The sequence below is a fragment of the Microtus pennsylvanicus genome, chromosome 8 (genome assembly GCF_037038515.1).
Source record: "Microtus pennsylvanicus isolate mMicPen1 chromosome 8, mMicPen1.hap1, whole genome shotgun sequence".
In the NCBI taxonomy this organism is placed as follows: domain Eukaryota; kingdom Metazoa; phylum Chordata; class Mammalia; order Rodentia; family Cricetidae; genus Microtus; species Microtus pennsylvanicus.
In genome coordinates this window covers 32863568-32882952 of record NC_134586.1, presented here as the reverse complement: position 1 = coordinate 32882952, position 19385 = coordinate 32863568, and the positions used below count along the sequence as shown (strand labels likewise).

The following is a 19385-nucleotide window of genomic DNA, read 5'->3' as shown; positions in this document are numbered from 1 at the left end:
GGCGCAACATGCACCAGATGACGGATGGGCTGGACAAGCCAGGACAGATCCGCTGGCCACTAGCCATCACGCTGGCCATTGCCTGGGTGCTTGTGTATTTCTGCATCTGGAAGGGTGTTGGTTGGACTGGAAAGGTAGGAAAGTGTGTGTCTGCATAACGGGGGAGCACAGGAGAGGGGAAAGTTCTACAGGAGGAGGTGTGTCCTGGACCAGGGCTCACCTACAAGCTCCATCTAACTTTAGTTAAGGGCTTTCAGCTCTCTGTGCCTCTGTACAGTCCTGTGAAATGAGACCAGCCAGTGCCAGGGTCACAGATGCCACTGGACTTGATGGAGCCATCACTAGATGACAGGTGTTCCTCTAAGGTCACTGAACCAGCTTCCCCTGGCACTTGTTCTGTGCCACCCTGTGCCCAGTACAGGAACCCAGGATGCCATCTTTTATCCTGACCCATGGATGAAGGAATGACTAGTGGCACATGTCCCCAAGTTCATATCCTTGCGTGATAGCAAGTTGGCTCTGTGACCATGGGCGTGTCACTCTGTCCCCCTGAAACTCATTTTTCTCCTATGAAATAACACATACCCGGTGGTTCATCAGCACCTGTCAGGGTCTACAACATTGTGGAGGGTGCTTGTCCTTTCCTTCTAATTACACAAGTGCAGATGGGGATCAGGCTGGGTCATCTGGCTGGAGCCATCTGGACGCTGGCTCAGGAGGGCAGCTGGCCTCGAGTTTTGTGGGACAATGTGGAGACAGGGCTAGCTGACTTACTCCTGACTTTGGTCTAAAGGGAGCCGAGGTGGTGCACACTTGTGTTGCAGTCTAGTAGGCCCTGGGACCCTCCAGGTCCTCAGATCCTGTGCTGGAGTCAGGAGACCCTCATCTATCTCCAGGACTAGGGCGAGCAGAGGCAGGTTTTCGGGCCCTCCCAGGTACCTCCAGGAAGCAGAAAAGTGGGGGCTTTGTTCGGGGCTTCAGAGAAGAGTTAGAACCTCAGCTCCCCAGAGAACAGCTGTGTGGAGTGGGATAAGACCCAAGGCCACTCTGAACTTCAGTCCCCTCATCCATTAGTAGCTGAGGGACAATCTTTGCAGAATGCTAGCCAATACCCTCTACGTGGAAACTCGGTGTTTAATAGCAGTTTTAACCATTGGTGGTGGGGAGGGGCGCCCAGAATTCTTATCAGAAACATAGAGTGGGGAGCCTCCTTCCTTGTATCAACTGGGGATGTTGACCCATCTATCTGTCCTTCAGCAAGTTTCTATTGAACACCTACTGTGTGCTCAGCCTCCTGCTGAGTGTGGAGAATAGGGAAGTACAGACAGGAAATGTATTAGGCAGGGCCTGTATCCTCATTCGACCAGCCTCTTTGCTCATTGGGGTTGAAAATCACACCCATTTGCTAGACAAACCAAAAACAAGGCTCTGAGAAGGTAAGAAATTACCCAAAGTTACACAGTCTGCTGGTTCTACTGATGATGAGTGCTCTTTTTTTTTAAGTTGGGTTTTTTTATTGTTGTTGTTTTGTTTTCATGGTTTGTGGCTACTTTTTCTAATACTGAGGGATCTCAGAGTCCAATAAGAGAGACTAAGGTAACTCAGTATCTACCCATGCTTACCATCCCCAATGTGGGAATCACATCAGACTTGGGAACAATCGAGATGGCAAAGAGCTCAGTGCACAAAGCAGTTTCTTAGACAGAAGGCAAAGTTTAAACATCTCTGCTCAACATAGAGGCCACCATACCCTGCTAGTTGCAGTTCCATTTCCAGAAGGTTCTAAAGCAATGTAAGTTGCAAGCTAGGAAAAGTTGATGGTATTAGATTTAGTAATTGCATGGCTGGAAGTTTTCCAAGCATGAAATAACACTTTTTCAAATTAAAAAAGAAAAATTGTATACAGACAGGTTTCGTGTTGCGTTTAGATCCCTGTATAGCTGGAAAATCATGGAGGAGGCTGGCACTGCCCAAAGGACCTTCTGTAACTAAAGATCATTTCTTCCTGAGACAGTGAGGAAGCCTTTAAGAACTGAGCAGGAAGGTGTTTTAGCTTCACACACGTCGAAGAGGTGACACAGTCATTTGAGCCCTTTTTGCAAGGACGTGCGGTCAGCCACACAGAAAAAGTGAAGAACTGAAATGTTGAATGATTGTCCGACATCTACAGAGTCCACTTAATGCTCTAGGCACTGGGAAACAGAGATGTCAGCCGTGTGTGGCCTGTCCCTCACGTAACTGATAGGAGCTGTTTGTGGGACCTTGTGTGTGTGTCAACATGGACTTTAAACTTTCCCTGCTGTTATATGTGTAACTTGGATAATGTGGAAATAAAAAATAAAAAAATAGAGGTGGGGGCTGGGTATGGTGGCACACATCCCTAGTCTCAGCCCTCCAGAGGCAGAGGTAGGTGGTTCTTAGAATTCCAGGCCAGCCAGGATTACATAATGAGATCTTGTCTCAAAGAAAAACAAACACACAAGCAAACAAAAAAACCCAAACAACAAGATTAAAAATTAGAGCTCACTCCTGTAACCCAAACACTGAGAACGAGGAGGCAAGGGCATCACTGTGAGTTCGAAAGCCAGCCCTGAGCTTCACAGAGAATTCCAGGCATGGGGTGTGGCCTCTGGCAGGAGGTGGAGGGTGGAGAAGTGTCTCTCACAGAAGGTATCTCACTCTTGGCCACAGACAGGTACCAGCCTCATACACCTAGGAGGAGGAGGAGGAGGGACAGAGGGAGGAAGGAGAGAAGACAGGAATGGGGGAACAGGCACTGAGACAGTGGTTCAGACTCCATGGAGGGGCTTCAGAAAGGCGGGCACGCCTCGCAGGCTAGGAATCCGGGTTAGGTTGAGGCTCCCCGAGGAGGAATCGATCAATCTGGTGCTGTTTTGCTCGTAGGTGGTCTACTTCTCTGCCACGTACCCCTACATCATGCTTATCATCCTGTTCTTCCGTGGAGTGACGCTGCCTGGGGCCAAGGAGGGGATCCTCTTCTACATCACGCCCAATTTCCGCAAGTTATCGGATTCGGAGGTGAGCGCCTCGCCCCTCCCCACCCCACTGGGTCCGCGGGGTCTAGAGCACACTGCCGCCCTTAAGTACCTGAGCATGTCAGGTGGAGCTGAGGACTCCTGGGTAGGCGAGCTACGATGATGATTCTGTACTTCATCGGTTCTGAGGTTCTGATCCTCTGTCCACAGGTGTGGCTCGACGCAGCCACCCAGATCTTCTTCTCCTACGGGCTGGGCCTGGGGTCCCTGATCGCTCTCGGAAGCTACAACTCTTTCCACAACAATGTGTACAGGTGTGAGGGGGCGGGTCCCGATGTTCCTTCCTGACCACGCCCATCATCACGCCTTCCTGGGAGAGGCACTTTGAGGCTAGGGCCCAAGAATGCTTGCCTACCTCTCTGCCTCCTTGCCTACCCCAGTAATTCACGGCTGTCTCCGGGCACTCTTGTCACACACTGGAGGCTGTGCTTTTCATTTAAGACTACATTCCTTGTGGAACCCAAGCCCTGAGGCCATACCTTCTGTAATCATACCTGCCCTGGTTCTTTGCATATTAGGTCCCTCCTTGCCGTCTTAGGTGGCCCCTTCCTTTCTACCCTACCCTTCCTGTCTTGCTCTGAAATTGCCCTTCTAGGGCCACCAGACCTTGTAGTTTCTCTTCTAGAACCTTCTTCCCTTCCCTCAGAAGTCACTGCCCTCTGGTCCCACCATCCTGTAGTCAAACCCCGCCTCACCTCACGGGCTCCCCCACCGCGCACCTCACGGGCCCTCCTGCCCTTCAGGGACTCCATCATTGTTTGCTGCATCAACTCCTGCACCAGCATGTTCGCCGGCTTCGTCATCTTCTCCATCGTGGGCTTCATGGCTCACGTCACCAAGAGATCCATCGCTGATGTGGCAGCCTCAGGTTAGCCCTTTACCTGGGAAAGGCAGGGCTTGCCGCGATGGTATTTGTTGTCACGAGGATGCCTGCGGGTCCACCAGAGACGTAGTCACCTCCAGGATACAAAGCTCTTCAGGCTAGACTTGGGTCATCGCTCTAAAAACATTGGCTCTGTGGAGGTTGTGCCCACTCTGTTCCCATGGTCACCAGTACCAAAGACCCTCAGTGCCTGACCCCTTTTCCCTTTTGGGAGTGTGTACCTGGCAGAAGCCCCTGAGGTTCAGGGAGGGAATATGACTTGTTCCTTGGGGAAATGGGTTGGTCATGCTCTCTGCCGAGGTTCCTGTCTCACCTACAGGGAACTCCTGGAACTTTCAGACTCTCACTTCCCCTCCCCCACCCCAGAACCACACCTAGGAAGATCACAGTCCGGGGTCTCCAGACCTACACTCCCCCAGGCCCCAGACAGACATCCCACATCTGATTCACCCTATAGCTTCCTACTTCATGAAGGGTTTAGCTGTCCTAGGTGGAACAAAAGCCCCAGCCTCCTCCTACCCTCCCCATTCTCCACAAGCTCCTGCATCAGCTCTAGTGTCTGCCCTCCACCTGCCTCCTTCATGTGTCTTTATTCAGCCTCTCCACGCCCACACAGTCCCTGCCACTGGCCAGGTCCCATGGTCTCTTGCTGAAAGTCGGCCACAGCTCTGTACCACCTGTCTTCCCTCTCAGTGCTGACTCTCATTGCTTCCAAAGGGAGAACGGTGCACACACAAGGGTACCCAAAGGATGAGCTGAGATCACAATGATCAAATGACGGTGTGGGGGGTGTGACTGGTGTGCTGTGTGTGTGTGCTGGATTGTCAAGTGTGTCGGGTGTCCCAGTGTGCCGGGTGTCCCAGTGTGCCGGGTGTCCCAGTGTGCCGGGTGTCCCAGTGTGCCGGGTGTGCTGTGTGTGTGTGTGTGTGTGTGTGTGTGTGTGTGTGCTGGATTGTCAAGTGTGCCGGGTGTCCCAGTGTGCTGGGTGTGCTGGGTGCTGGATTGTCAGGTGTGCCGAGTGTGCCAGTATACTGGGTGTGCTGAGTGTGTGTGTATATGTGTGTGTGTGTGTGTGTGCTGGGTTGTCAGGTGTACCAGGTGTCCCAGTGAGCTGGGTGTACTGTGTGTGTGTGTGTATGTGTATGTGTGTGCTGGGTTGTCAGGTGTACCAGGTGTCCCAGTGAGCTGGGTGTACTGTGTGTGTGTGTGTGTGTGTGTGTGTGTGTGTGTGTGTGTGCGCGCGCGCTGGGTTGTCAGGTGTACCAGGTGTCCCAGTGAGCTGCATGTACTGGTGGCACTCAGTCTCTCTCTTTCTTCCCTCTGTTTTGCCCTCCACAAGGCCCTGGACTGGCATTTTTGGCATACCCCGAGGCTGTGACACAGCTGCCCATCTCTCCTCTCTGGGCTATCCTCTTTTTCTCCATGCTGCTGATGCTGGGCATTGACAGCCAGGTGAGCCCCCCACAGCACCCACAAGGACCCCCATCGGGGCCAGCCTGGTCTTGGTTCGCCCCCACATGCCAGGAGGGCTTGACCCCAGACAGTCCTAGCCCTGCTGACTGGCTATAGGCCTTCTGTCTTCCCTTACAAGACCAGGTTTTGAGTGGGTGGGTGGGTAGAGGCTGGCTGCTGCAGGTGGCTGACCTTATCCTTCCCCCAACAAGTTCTGTACCGTGGAGGGCTTCATCACTGCCCTGGTGGATGAGTACCCCAGGCTCCTCCGCAATCGCCGTGAACTCTTCATTGCTGCTGTGTGTGTCGTGTCCTACCTGATTGGTCTCTCTAACATCACCCAGGTAAGCTGACCAGCATCTGACATACCTCAGATTTTCCCCAGTTCTTTCTTGGCACATCTTTTCATGTCAGGAAACACGTTCACTTCCAAGACCCAAAGCTCTCCAGCCCTTGGGCCTCCTTCTGCAGAGTTAGCCTTTGCCACCATCTTTTTCTGCATGAGCACCATCATGACAAACCCTATGCACTTCACTGTGAGATCCATGGAACTCCAGACTGATGGGAGAAGCAGAATTTGGACTAGAAAGTGTAGGATAAATTTAGAGAATATAGTATTCATCCTAGCCATAACCACCTGCTTCCTAGAGGAAGGGAAGAGAGTGATGAAGGGATGGGGTGATGAGGTGATGGAGGAGGTGTGGGGATGGAGGTAATGAGAGGATGGGGTGATGTGGGGATGGAGGTGATGAGGAAATGGGGTGATGAGAAGATGGGGTGATGTAGGGATGGAGGTGATGAGGAAATGGGGTGATGAGAAGATGGGGTGATGTAGGGATGGAGGTGATGTGGGGATGGGCTAATGTGGGGATGGAGGTAATAAGAGGATGGGGTGATGTGGGGATGGAGGTCATGTGGGGATGGGGTGATGTGGAGATGGAGATAATGAGAGAATGGGGTGATATTGGGATAGAGGTGATGTGGGGATGGGGTGATGTGGGGATGGAGGTGATGTGGGGATGGGGTGATATGGGGATGGGGTGATGTGGGGATGGGGTGATGTGGGGATGGAAGTGATGAGAGAATGGGGTGATGTGGGGATGGAGGTGATGAGAGGATGGGGTGATGTGGGGATGGAGGTGATGTGGGGATGGGGTGATATTAGGATGGAGTTGATGTGGGGATGGGGTGATGTGAAGATGGAGATGATGAGAGAATAGGGTGATATTAGGATGGAGGTGATGATGGGATGGGGTGATGTGGGGGTGGAGGTGATGTGGGGATGGGGTGATGTGGGGGTGGAGGTGATGTGGGGATGGGGTGATGTGGGGATGGAGGTGATGTGGGGATGGGGTGATATGGGGGTGGAGGTGATGTGGGGATGGGGTGATGTGGGGATGGAGGTGATGTGGGGATGGGGTGATGTGGGGGTGGAGGTGATGGGGATGTAGATGATATTGGGATGAGGTGATGATGGGATGGGGTGATGTGGGGATGCAGGTGATGTGGGATGTAGATGATATTGGGATGGAGGTGATGATGGGATGGGGTGATATTGGGATGGAGGTGATGTGGGGATGGGGTGATGTGGGGATGCAGGTGATGTGGGATGTAGATGATATTGGGATGGAGGTGATGGGATGGGTGATGAGGGGATGGAGGTGATGTGGGGATGGGGTGATGTGGGATGTAGATGATATTGGGATGGAGGTGATGGGGTGGGTGATGAGGGGATGGGGGCTGAGAAGGTAGAGAGGCTGAGGAGACTGAGGGGATGAGCGAAAGAGAGGATGGGGGAGATGCAGAATAAGGGGGATGGGGGAATGAGCTTGCAAATGCTCACAGGAATGAGTCAGAGTCAAGTTGGAAGTGGAGCTTTAGCAGGGACCTGTGCCAAGTCCCCTCTGTTAATCTCAGAGAGAAATGCTGTGCACACCTGCTGTGGGATAACATGACCCCTGGATTCAGCTGTTATCATGATGGACGCTGTCATGTTGGCTTTCTAGGGGTCAAAACTAACAGACATTAGCTTCTTTCTGAGCAGAAAGGAAATGGATAGTAGGATCAGGAGTGACCAGCAGGGGCTGGGGTGGGGGTCTACCTCAGACAAGGTAGCTGGGGGAGGCCTCTCTAAACAAGTGACCCTTGAGCTGAGGTTTAGCGATGAGGCAGGGTCAGTGCTGAATTGGGGAGGGGAAATCTTAGGGAAGCAGGCAGAATGGGCACAAAGGCCCTGCAGTAGGAATGCATCTGGGGAGCTGTAGGGACAAGAGGGGGCCCTTGTGGTGGAGGCAGACAGTGGGAAGGTGGGCGGGTTGTCAAATCAGACCTTGCCGGCTTCGCCATTAGATTTGATTTAAAACATAGCTCTGCCTATTGTGTTGTGTGAGTCAGGAGAGGGTTAAAGCAGGAAAGAAGAATCACTGATACATGCTGGTGATGGCTCAGCTGCTTTCCAGACATATCGAAAGTCCACTGGAAATGGGGCGTCTTCCCCTTCCACCCAGACAGTGAGCAGCCACAGACCCTAAGTGCTTGCTTTACTCCGCCCTCAAGATGCCCTGCTGCAGGGTCTAATCCCTGCCTCACTGGGCCTTGGGGCTTGGGAAATGTGTACGGAGATGGAACTGTCTGCACATCATCCCTTTGTCTCTTTCAGGGGGGCATTTATGTCTTCAAACTTTTTGATTATTACTCTGCCAGTGGCATGAGCCTGCTGTTCCTGGTTTTCTTTGAGTGTGTCTCCATTTCCTGGTTTTATGGTGAGAACCAGCCCTCTTCTCTGATTTATACATCCATCATCCATCCATCCATCATCCATCCATCATCCATCCGTCATCCATTCATCCATCCATCATCCATCCATCATCCATCCATCATCCATCCATCCATCATCCATCATCCATCCATCCATCCAATCATTGTTCATTAATGACATCTTGACTACTAACCCTCTATTTTGCCTTCGAAACACTTCCACAAGCTTAGTTAACACAGGTGCTAGCTACCCTGTTTAGAAGTGTGACTGAGACAGTTGCATACACTCATTTAAAATGCAAGCCAGGGGCTGCAGAGGTGGCTCAGAGGTTCAAAGAACTTGCTGCTCTCGCAGAGGATCTGGGTTCAGTTCCTGCACCCTCCCCTCATGGGGTCTCACAGCCTCCTGTTCCAGGGACCCAGTTTTTTTTTCTGGCCTCAATGGACATGGCACAAGCATGGTGCAGCATACATGTAGACGAACACTAATACACGTATGATAAAAATAAGTAAATCTTAAAAAATAAAATGCAAGCCATCATGGTTTCATAAATTTGAGGATAAAAAGATTGGTTCGAAATTTTATTAGCGGCTGGCAAGATGCCTCAAAACACTGGCCACCAAGTCTGGCCACCTGAGTTCAAGCCCCTGAGCCCACCTGTGGGGTGAGATAAGAGACTCCCCCAAGGTGTCCTCTGACTTCCACCTGTGCCTCACGACTCACAAACAAGATAAATAAATGTGGGGGAACAAAAAAATTTATCTGAAAAACTATACAATTTTTTAAGCCATGGACTTAATGACTGCAAGACTATGTATGATTCCAGGTGTGAACTATTTTAGGACAAATCACAGAGGGAAAATCTAAGTTATTTGTTTCTTGCGGGACCAAAATTCCCCAAATGACTGCCAAGGAGTCCAGAGATCAAAGAATGTCTTTCCCAAATGCCAACTCTCTCAGCAGGATGTGCCTTCTGAAAGAGCCCAGCACTGCCCCCCTCTTCCACCTGCACCCCATCACCCTCTCCCCACACTCTGCCCTCTTCCCTCCTGATGGGTCTCCCTGCTCTGTGGCTTTCCACAGTGAGCATGGACCTGCTCCTTTCTGAGGGCTCCAGGTTTTTCTTTTATTGTCATCGATTTACTAAATATGGACTTTCTTCACAACCAGTTTCTCACAGTAAGACCACCAGGGGGAAATGTGCCCCCTGGCAAAGCCACTGAAGGCATAGTTGGAACAGGTGTCTGTGGGTGGGGTGCTAGGCAGGCCTGTCTTTATGTATCCTCCTACTTCATATTCCGGTGCTATACAATTGAGTAAAACCAAAGCACGTGTCCCATGTAAGAAACAAGGACACTGGGGTTTAAAGAAGTGAGGGACTTGCTCACGGCCACACCTGAAAGAGGTGGTCTAATGGGGTCCTAGACCATGGTCCTGGAAGCTCTCCCCTGCCTTCTACTCTTACTCCCATGTCACAGGTGTCAACAGATTCTATGACAACATCCAGGAGATGGTGGGTTCCAGACCCTGCATCTGGTGGAAGCTGTGCTGGTCCTTTTTCACACCCATCATTGTGGCGGTAAGGATGAGGCTTGACTAGCCACCGTTGCCCTGAGTCACTGAGAGAGAACCGAGCTCGCCCAGCTCAGCCTAACCCAGGAGTCCAGGTTCCTAATGCAAAGAAGCTTCTCTTCCTCAGAAAGTCTCATTCCCTCCTTGAGGGACACTGAGGTCCTGAGAACTCTGGCAGGGGCACCTCAGGTCCTTGAGATGGGGACTGGGCCGCTGCCTATATTGTGTATAAGATCATGGTGTCCTTTAGGCAGGGCCCCCTCTGCAGGGTTTTTTTCCCAGAAAGGCACTGTAGGTGCCTTACCTACAGTGTCAGGATAGCTGCAGTGGAGGTAGGGCCTTGCTGGGTCCAGCCTTAGGGACTAACTGTCATGCCCTTCCCCATCCACAGGGCGTGTTTCTCTTCAGCGCTGTCCAGATGACGCCGCTTACCATGGGGAGCTATGTGTTCCCCAAGTGGGGCCAGGGTGTGGGCTGGCTCATGGCCCTGTCCTCCATGGTGCTCATCCCCGGGTACATGGCCTACATGTTCCTCACCCTAAAGGGCTCTCTAAAGCAGGTAAGCCCTTCTGCAACTTGGGGGGCTCAGGGTCTACTTGGGAAGGCCCGAGTTGGCAAGTCAGTGCTATTTCGAGTGACAAAGTACACCTCTGAGTCACTGGGGACCTGCCTGGGTGGAGGAGGATTCGGGTGGCCTCCTAGAAGCCTGAAGATAAGCCAGACTAAGTGGTAGAAGCAGAAAGAATATTCTTAGGAGGGTAGGATGGGAAGTTTGTACAAAAGTCAAGGGATCAAAATGCCCTGAGGTGAGCTGGAGGGAGGTCAGTGTGGCATCAGGGGACCAGTGTGGAGCTTCTGGGTCATGCAGAAGAGAGCACGGTGTTCTGGCGGGTATCCTCCACCGTGTAGGACATTTGGTTCTCTACTGAGGAGACTGGAGCTGGGTTTGGTGGAGGAAGGAGGGATGGAAGGGGCTGGTCCCCACTGCAAGGAGCCTCACCACCACCCTGCCCACAGCGCCTCCAGGTCATGATCCAGCCCAGTGAAGATATTGTGCGCCCCGAGAATGGTCCTGAGCAGCCGCAGGCTGGCAGCTCAGCCAGCAAGGAAGCCTACATCTAGGGGTGCAGCTCCCTCATCACCCCAACACTGGCACCCTGGCCTGGCAGTACCCACACCCCTTGAAGACTGAAGATGCTCTCTGTCTCCACCTACCTCAAGGGGCGGGTCCAGACATCATCACCATGCAGAGAGGGGAGATGGGGGACAGTGTGCTCTGGGTGGACCCTGCATGGCCATCCACCCCTAGGGGCTTTCCCAGAGGCCTGGTGACTTTTCCCTCAGGCCCCACAACAGGAGCGGGTGGCTGGCCTTTGTAACTGCCACAGTAGCTCATTTTTATGCTACCAGAGAGGGTGACAGCTGAGGCCACACACTCCTGGCTTGTATTCATATTCAGACTGTTGTTCTATGCCCCAACCGTAGACTGTTATCCAGACATTCCTGTCCACTTTGCCTCTGAACTGGTCATAGATCAGAGCTACGGCATTTTGTTCGTGCCCCCTGGGAGCCAGTCTATTTCCTTCTCACTTTCTCCTTCCCGAGGCAGCTTCACAGATCCACCCCTAGACAGACACCTCGGAGCAAAGCGGAGAGGGTCCTCTGTCCCTGTGACCCTGTGACCCGGGCAGCTCAGTGTCTCTTGTCCCACCTCCCCAGGTGACATTAACAGCAGCCGCCTATCCAGAAGGGCCCTGTGTGCTGAGGAGAATTTAAAAAAAAAAGCCACAAGCACAATTGCCTTTTTTTTTTTTTTTGGTCACCATTCCAGGACTTTCCCCAAGTGGGAACTGTGGTCCTTCTGAGCTGCCCAGTTTTGCACAAACAATGGCCAAGGAAACCAAGGTGAAGGTTCTGTTTAAATCAGGACGAATCCAGCTGGCCCTGGTTTCCCTCTAGATTGTCACTGCCACTCAGTTCTGCCGTCCCTCCTCACCTTTCTGAAAACTCCTCAGACGCTGATGACCGCTAATCGAGGAGGGTTTATCCAGAGACTGCCCGCCCTACCCCGACACTGAGCTTCCGTTGTTAACCTTTCTGCTCCAAAGGGAAACGTCACACGTCCCTTCTGGCCTTGGGCTCTGTGTAGGTGAAGCCAGTGGAGACAATTTCTGGAAAGCTCCAGCAGCTCAGCCTCTCTCCTCTGCCGAGAGGATGGGCTCCCATGTAGCAAATCGTATGTCGTGTCCCGTAGCGCCTTAGCTCGATAGCTCACAAACTGTGTTTATGACTAATCCTTAATAACTATGGTGAATAACTGTGACCGTGGGTTTTCCTTTGAATCTCTTGTCATTCTCATCCAAAAGTGACCAGCACACCAGTTTCTTGCAATAAGCTCTCTCCCTCAGAACATTAAGCACACTGTAGAGAATGCAAACACGTATGCACATAGAAAAGCACACACATGCACACCCCTCCTCACATGTGGCATTTAGCGTCCCGTGTGATACTGTGTAGGCAATCGATCAGTTCTTCTCGAGGACACCTGTAAAGGGGTCGCGTGGTTAAGGAGTCTGCCTGCCCGGTGGAGACTCTGCTTGCACAGGTGTCTGTCCTCAGAGTCCAGGGTGTGGCATGCAAGGACCCTCCACTGTGTCTCGTGGCCCCATCCCTCCTCCCGCCTGTGTATGAAGCCCTTTAGGATGAGGGCAGGAAATTTCCTTCTTGCTGCTTGTTGTTCTTAGATGTGAAACTGAGAACGAGTCTTTCTGAGATAAATGCAGTATATTTCATGTGTGTAAGCACCTCTGAGATGTTTGGCAAGAAATCCCCCGATTTCCACCCAAACTTACCTTATAGAGCACAACATTAAAGGTCGTACAATTACTGTGAGAACTGTGACTATGTGTAACTTTTCTTTTTTCGTTTTTGCCCAGAGGGAAAAAAAGATAATTGTATTATCATATATGCTTTTTTTGCAATAAGGATTTATTCTCAGACACCAAGTAAATTTATCTCTATATAAAAAGTATATGTAATATATGACTATTCAGACTATATACAGAGCCTGTTTTAAAAAAAAAATTACAGTATTATTTAGTAAAATTATCTGTTCTATGGACCAAATGTAAAATATTTATACATGAAGATGTGTTTTAAATGTCTATAAATGATATCACAACTAGAGCACGGGCGTTGTGTAAGTTTCTAAGACTTTAGAAGAAAAATAATAAAGGTTCTATGATATTCACTGTATTAGTTACTTTTCTTTTGCCGTGGCCACGACCAAAACAACTTTTAGAAAAAAAGATTTCTGGGGCTTGTGGTTTCAAAGGAATAAGAGTCCAGCATGGCGGGGAAGCAGTAGGCATGGTGGCAGGAGCGGGAAGCTAAGGCTGACATCTTGAACCACAATCACAAAGCAGAGGGTGCAAACTGTAAGTAAGCGAGGCTGTTTACTCCCAAAGCCCATCCCCCAGTGAGCACCTCCCCCAGCAAGCCATTCCCCAGTGAGCACCTCCCCCAGCAAGCCATCCCCCAGTGAGCACCTCTTCCAGCAAGCCATTCCCCAGTGAGCACCTCCCCCAGCAAGCCATCCCCCAGCAAGCACCTCCCCCAGCAAGCCATCCCCCAGTGAGCACCTCCCCCAGCAAGCCATTCCCCAGTGAGCACCTCTTCCAGCAAGCCATCCCCCAGCGAGCACCTCCCCCAGCAAGCCATTCCCCAGTGAGCACCACCTCCTATAAGTTTGTACCACCTAAACTTCCCCAAGCAGCACTACCATCTGGGCACCAAGAGTTCAAATGCTAGAGACTCTGGGAGATAGTTCTCTTTTCTTTTTCTGTTTTTAATTTGTGTATTCATTCATTTGTTCATTTATTATATATGAGTGCTCTGTCTACATGTGCAGCTGCATTCCGGAAGAGGGCATCAGATCCAATTACAGATGGTTGTGAGCCACCATGTGGTTGTTGGGAATTGAACTCAGAACCTCTGGAAGAGCAGCCAGTGCTCTTAATCACTGAGCCATCTCTCCAGCCCTGGTAGTTCTCTTTTCAAACACCACACCTACTTAAGACCTTCCTCTCTTAGGTGAGGGAGCATACAATAGTCTCTTTCCTCGACACAACACAACAAGGACACAAACTAACTCTGTCCCAGACCAAGAGAGATTTGGGCTCAAAGTCCACCTCAGTGAATCTGGGCTTCCCTCAAAGACTGAGCAACACAAGGAGGAAGTCACGTGGAGCTGTGTGGTGGAGCCACACTCAATTGTATCAACCAAATAAAGATCTAAGCTGGAGGATGACTAGAAGCACATCTGTGTCATTGACTTGATGTGTTCTTCAGAACTGTAATTTTTTAATCGCATTTAGAAAAATGTGAGTTTGGCAGAGATGTTGCAAGAATAGCTAGACTGGACTCCGAGCTATGCTTCATCCGGGGCACAACAGTTGTAGGCATGCCATATTCTCTGACTCTACTCCACCCCACCCCACCCCTGCTTCCTCCTTCTTCCCTCCTCTGTCAATCAAATCAGTCTGGGCTGAGGACTAACACGGAACAAGGGGCTTACTAAGGGATATAGTCCTTAGATAATTATGAGAAGGGTTGGGAAATAAGAGCTTCAAATGAGGGGCTCGAGTGACCAGGGTGACTAATCTCCACGGTCCTCATCACCTCTTGGCATACTGCCTCCAGCTTCCCCACCAACGTATAACTTCACTGCACTCTATGCACTCTACGGGTAGGTGCAGAACGAGGCTCAAAAAAAACCATACAAGGCAGGCAAGTGCATCCAGCCCTCAGTCATCCTGGTCTCTGAGAGCCCCGAAAGGTTTCTCTCTACTGGAACCAAGAACTTGCTTTGAACTGGAAAAGAAGACCCTCAAAGAAGCATGAATTGGGCTGATGAGATGCAGAGTTCAATTTCCAAAACCTACATGATGAAAGGAGAGAACCAGTGCCGTCAAATTGACCTCTGACCCCGCCTACTCCCACCCGGCTCCTATGGATTCACCTCCCTTTGCCTGGGGAGCTCCTCTCCTCCCCCCTCCGTCTCTCCCTCCCTATCCTCTGCTGTCCTGTCCCTGCCTGTCTTGTACCAGGCCACTCTGAGGTGAGGGGCTTTGATTGCCCACCGTGAAGCACCCTCACAACAGGCGGGGTGAGATGGCATTGGTCTGAGGCCGGCCCCCTGAGGAGCTGGAAGTCACTAGGCACTTTTCCCCTTTGTCCTTGGATGTGATTTCAGGCAGGGTCTCAGGGGCTCCACACCAGCACCGAGAGCTGAGCCACGCAAGGCCTAGCCTTCTGTCACTCACAGACAGCAAGCAGAGTTGCCTGGCACTGGTGAGAGCCAGAGCTGTCATATACCAGAACAGGTGACAGAAAAGAAGCCTGGGCTCCCGCCTGGCACCCTCTAGAGTGTGGGCAGAGGCCATCAGGCAGAGGCGTTGTGGGCAGGCAGCCCCAGCTCATGCAACATGGCATGGATGAGGTGACCAATTGCTAAGCCATTTGAGAATGACTTGCTGACATTTTGGGTTCCCCTCTTAAAACCAAAGGCATCCAGGGAACTTCACGAGGCCATAATGCGGTTGTCTAATCCCTAGCTCACACCCAGCTTCCCTGACCATCCCTAAAGCGTACCTGATAGTGACTTTAGGATCCAGTTTAGGGACACACATTGCACTGAGATGTTTGTCTCTTCGCAAATAATTGCAAGCACCAGTTATGTGCGAGGCTGAGGTGAGGCTGGTGGCTGCCTAAGCCCACGGAGCACTAGCCTGTCAACTCAGCTCTCTCTCCCCATCTCCATGAAGTGCATCTGGACTTTTCAATGCTACTCCTGGTTCTTCTCCAAAGTGATGGAGAGGAAATGCCTTGTGGGCATTTCAGAAGAGAATGGAATTTCCCTTTTGAAGAACAAAGAAAGGACTAAATTAAGGAAACCACCTACTTCAGGGAGGGCTTCCCGCATCCCCGCCCCACCCTGGGGCTTGTCTGGAGCTGACTGTATATTTTCTGACTTCCCTTCAGTCACAGTGAGTCCAGCTCAGACTTCAGAGGAAATCCGTTGCAGCCTTTAAAGGGGGATCATAGTGACTTCCCTCAACTGGGTCTCCCTGACCGAGGTGGTCTGGGTTGACTCTGCCAGCTTCTCTCCTTTCAACTTCTGGGGGTGGGGTGGTGGAAAGAGGTTGGAGGGCTCTGGGTTGGGAAGACCCTTCAAAGGTTTCTAAATCCTATTGGAGGCTTGAATTATTTCAGGAGAATGCAGTGTACTTTGATGTCCCCTAGGGGAGCCTGGCTGCTGCAGAGAGTCATTCACTGGGTCTGGGATTTGGTCTAAATGACTGAATGCAAGCACTTGGGTACTGCTGATGGCCGTTTACTTGAACATGAAATATGAAGATAAGATAAAAAAAAAACATGGAGAAAAGCAACAGGCCCCTCTTCTGAAATGCTCACAGGGAGTTTGCAACTTGCTTAGGACACTGACAGAACCTTTCATGCAAACTGTCTAAAGCATAAGAGATGACATCAGGCATAGCTGGATCCAGGCGCAAAAAAGGATAACATCAGAAATCAGAGGCTCAGTCTCTCCCTCCCTCCTTCTTTCTCTCTCTCTGCCTCTTGCCCCCCCCAATTATAAAATTATCAGGTTATCTGTATAGTTAATGATGGAAGAACAGGTTTACATACTACTTGCAGTATGTATCTTGTCCCTAAGTTATGTGTCTCAGCTCTGGGGCCCATTTGGGATACACGTCTATCCTAGATATCGTCTGTTAAATGTGACCGAGCAGACAGAATGTTTGAATGGCCATCTGGCCACCTCTTAAGCAATGGAATGAATCAGTAGTACCCACGCACATGAGCTGAGAGTCAGAAGAGAGCCCAGTTTCTAGAGAAGTTAGAACATGGATGCTGGTAGGGTAGTGCTGTTTATGTGTTGCTTTTATAGGCTAATGAATAAAACTGTTTCAGCCACTGGCTTAGCAGAATAGGGCAAAGTAGGAATTCCAAGCAGATAGAGGAGGAGAGAGTAGGCAGAGTCTGGGAGATACCATGGAGCTGCTGCAGGAGACAGATGCACCAGAACTTTGCCGGTAAACCATGAGCCTCGTGGTAAAATATAAAATAATAAAAATGGGTTAATTTAAAATATAAGAGCTAGCTAATAAGAAGCTAGAGCTAATAGGCCAAACAGTGATTTAATTAATACAGTTTCTGTGTGGTGATTTTGAGTCAGGGCAGCCAGGAGCAAATAAGCAGCTTCTGCCAACAGGACAGGGAAGGATAGTTGCAGAGGTTCCTCCATCTTGTATTCTTGCTGAGGGCATTTCAAGGTTTAACTAGAATTAGTGAAGGATTCTGTGGAAAATTACCCAACTCTATTCTAGGAGCCCAAGGTCAAGATAACCTAGTTAATTTATCTTACTTAATTAAATTGTCTGCTTGCGCAAACCTCCCCCTCCAGCTAATCACTTAGCTTCTGTTTAACTGCTTGCTTGTGCAAAACCTTCCTGTAGCAAAGCCCTTACTCTAAACACATGGAGCTACACTTGGATCTGGAATCCCCGAGTGTCGTCCCAGTCACCTAGAATAAAGACTTTCAATTGGCTATAAATTCTGTCTGCTGAGTGGTCATCTCTGATGGGCACCCATGACACTGGGGCAGGCAAACAGCAAAGGCCACAGATCAGGTCACCAGCTTATCAAGTAACCTTAGCGTTCTTCTTCCAAGCGTGGGTCTTCCCATGGCTGTGCCTACTTGCTCTCATTTTGAGTATTAATCCTTCATGTAGGGGAACAGAGGCTCATGGAAAGGTACAGAATGTATGAGATGGACTGAGACCACCCAAGGCAGGTCTAGTTGACTGCTCGGGGCAGAAGTTAAGAACACCACCTCAATATGGCCCAGACATTCATCCTTGCTCCTTTGGACCCCAAACAACAGACTTCTTGGTTCACATACTCCCTCTAGACTTGCTCACTATCCTACTTACTGCTCTATTACTGTGAAGAAACACCATGACCAGGGCAAATTTTAAAATAAAGAATTTAATTAGAGGCTTGTTTATGGTTCCAGAGGATGAATCTGTGACCATGATGGCGGGGGACATGATGGCAGTCAGATGTGGCCCTGGAGCAGTAGCTGGGAACTCACATCTGATCTACAAGTTGCATTCAGAGAAAGAGAGAGTTGGCTGGGGCAGGTTTTGAAATTTCAAAGCCCACCACCCAGTAACACACTTTCTTCAACCAGGGCATACCTATTCCAACAAGGCCACATCTCTTGATCCTTCCCAAACAGTTCCACTAACCGGGGACCACCTATTCAAACAAATGAGTCTGTGGGGGTCATTCTCATTCAAACCATCACATCCATTATAGAACATGTGCAATAGCATTAGAGTAAGTTTAAAATACAGACTGGCTCATGTTGTGCCCCTATTTCAGCCTCCAGTGACTTCTCAAGCTGCATCTAGAATACAATTCCATTTCCCTCCTCTGTCCCACAGACTGGTCTGACTTCTGTCTTTCTCGATTCCATACATTATCATTCAGACCTTTGTTCATGTGACTTTGCAAATAAACCATGTCTCTATCCCATTAGCTTTCCAAACCCTTACACTCAGGGTTCTCTATGCTTGGAGGATGCAGGGTAACCAAGGAGGCCTCGATTTAGACAGCAATTTCAGAGTGACTTATAGAAATAACCACCTACTCTGGGAGGCAAGGGATGACGTAGCCGCAGAAGAACTATGGTTCCACACCCACCCCAAGCAGAAGGATGGCAAGAGAGTCAAAGGGGCTTGGAGCAAAGTCACGTGGGCAGTAGACATTTGCTTTCCACATCCGTGGGGCTGTGGGCCTTGACACTTGCCGATTCTCCCTTCTGATCTTCTCTGCCCCTGATAACAATGACTGCCCCCTTCCCTTCATTCTGCTCTTTGCTCAGAGTCATCTCATTCACAGACACCTCCCATGATCACTGAAACTAAAACAATTGCACTCACTCTCATCTCCCTGATTTTCTTTTGTCGTTTGTTGACATAGATTCTTACTATGTAGCCAAGGCTGACCTTAAACCTCAAAACAAAATCCTCCTGCTTCACCCTTCCATGTGCTGGAGTTACAGGTATGTGCCAACACACCACTTTCTGTTTTATATTTTCTTTATTTTTAAGTTGTTAAATTATATTTATGTGTTTACTTGTTTATTTGGGGGGCATTTATACTCCTCAATGCATGATCAGAGGTCAGAGAATAGCTTGTAGGAGCCTTCTCCTTCCACCATGTGGGGTCTGGGGCTAGAACTCAGGTTGTCGGTTTGGTAGCTAATGTCTTTATCCCATTCCCCTTTATTTTTCCTATTTTCTTTTATTGGTTTGTTTTCTGCTTTTCAAGACTGTTTCTTTGTGTATCCCCGACTGTCCTATACCTAACTCTAAAGACCAGGCTGGTGTTGGGCAATATTATTTTCAGGTGTGTGACTTTTGTTTCTGCTGCATTTGTTTGACTTTGTGAAGCTGTGCTACTGTGCCTATCTAAAATGCCTGATGGTCCTAATATAAAGATGAACAGCCAATAGCGAGGCAGGAGTAAGGATAGGTGGAGCCAGCAGGCAGGGAGTATAAATAGAAGGAGAAAC

The 19385-nt window shown here is 50.0% G+C and overlaps 1 protein-coding gene across 3 annotated transcripts in view; it reads left to right on the top strand.

Annotated features, from left to right (window-relative positions):
* Positions 1-12976, top strand: part of Slc6a1 (solute carrier family 6 member 1) — a 34252-nt gene extending 21276 nt beyond the window's left edge. For all 3 annotated transcript variants that reach the window (XM_075983139.1, XM_075983140.1, XM_075983138.1), the window contains exons 7-16: positions 2-134; positions 2905-3039; positions 3207-3310; positions 3800-3924; positions 5279-5391; positions 5604-5735; positions 8051-8153; positions 9628-9728; positions 10113-10280; positions 10739-12976. In XM_075983139.1, the coding sequence (XP_075839254.1) occupies positions 2-134; positions 2905-3039; positions 3207-3310; positions 3800-3924; positions 5279-5391; positions 5604-5735; positions 8051-8153; positions 9628-9728; positions 10113-10280; positions 10739-10843 (1219 nt within the window). In that variant the 3' untranslated portion in view covers positions 10844-12976. The remainder of the gene's footprint in view (position 1; positions 135-2904; positions 3040-3206; positions 3311-3799; positions 3925-5278; positions 5392-5603; positions 5736-8050; positions 8154-9627; positions 9729-10112; positions 10281-10738) is intronic.
* The last annotated feature ends 6409 nt before the right edge of the window (positions 12977-19385 follow it).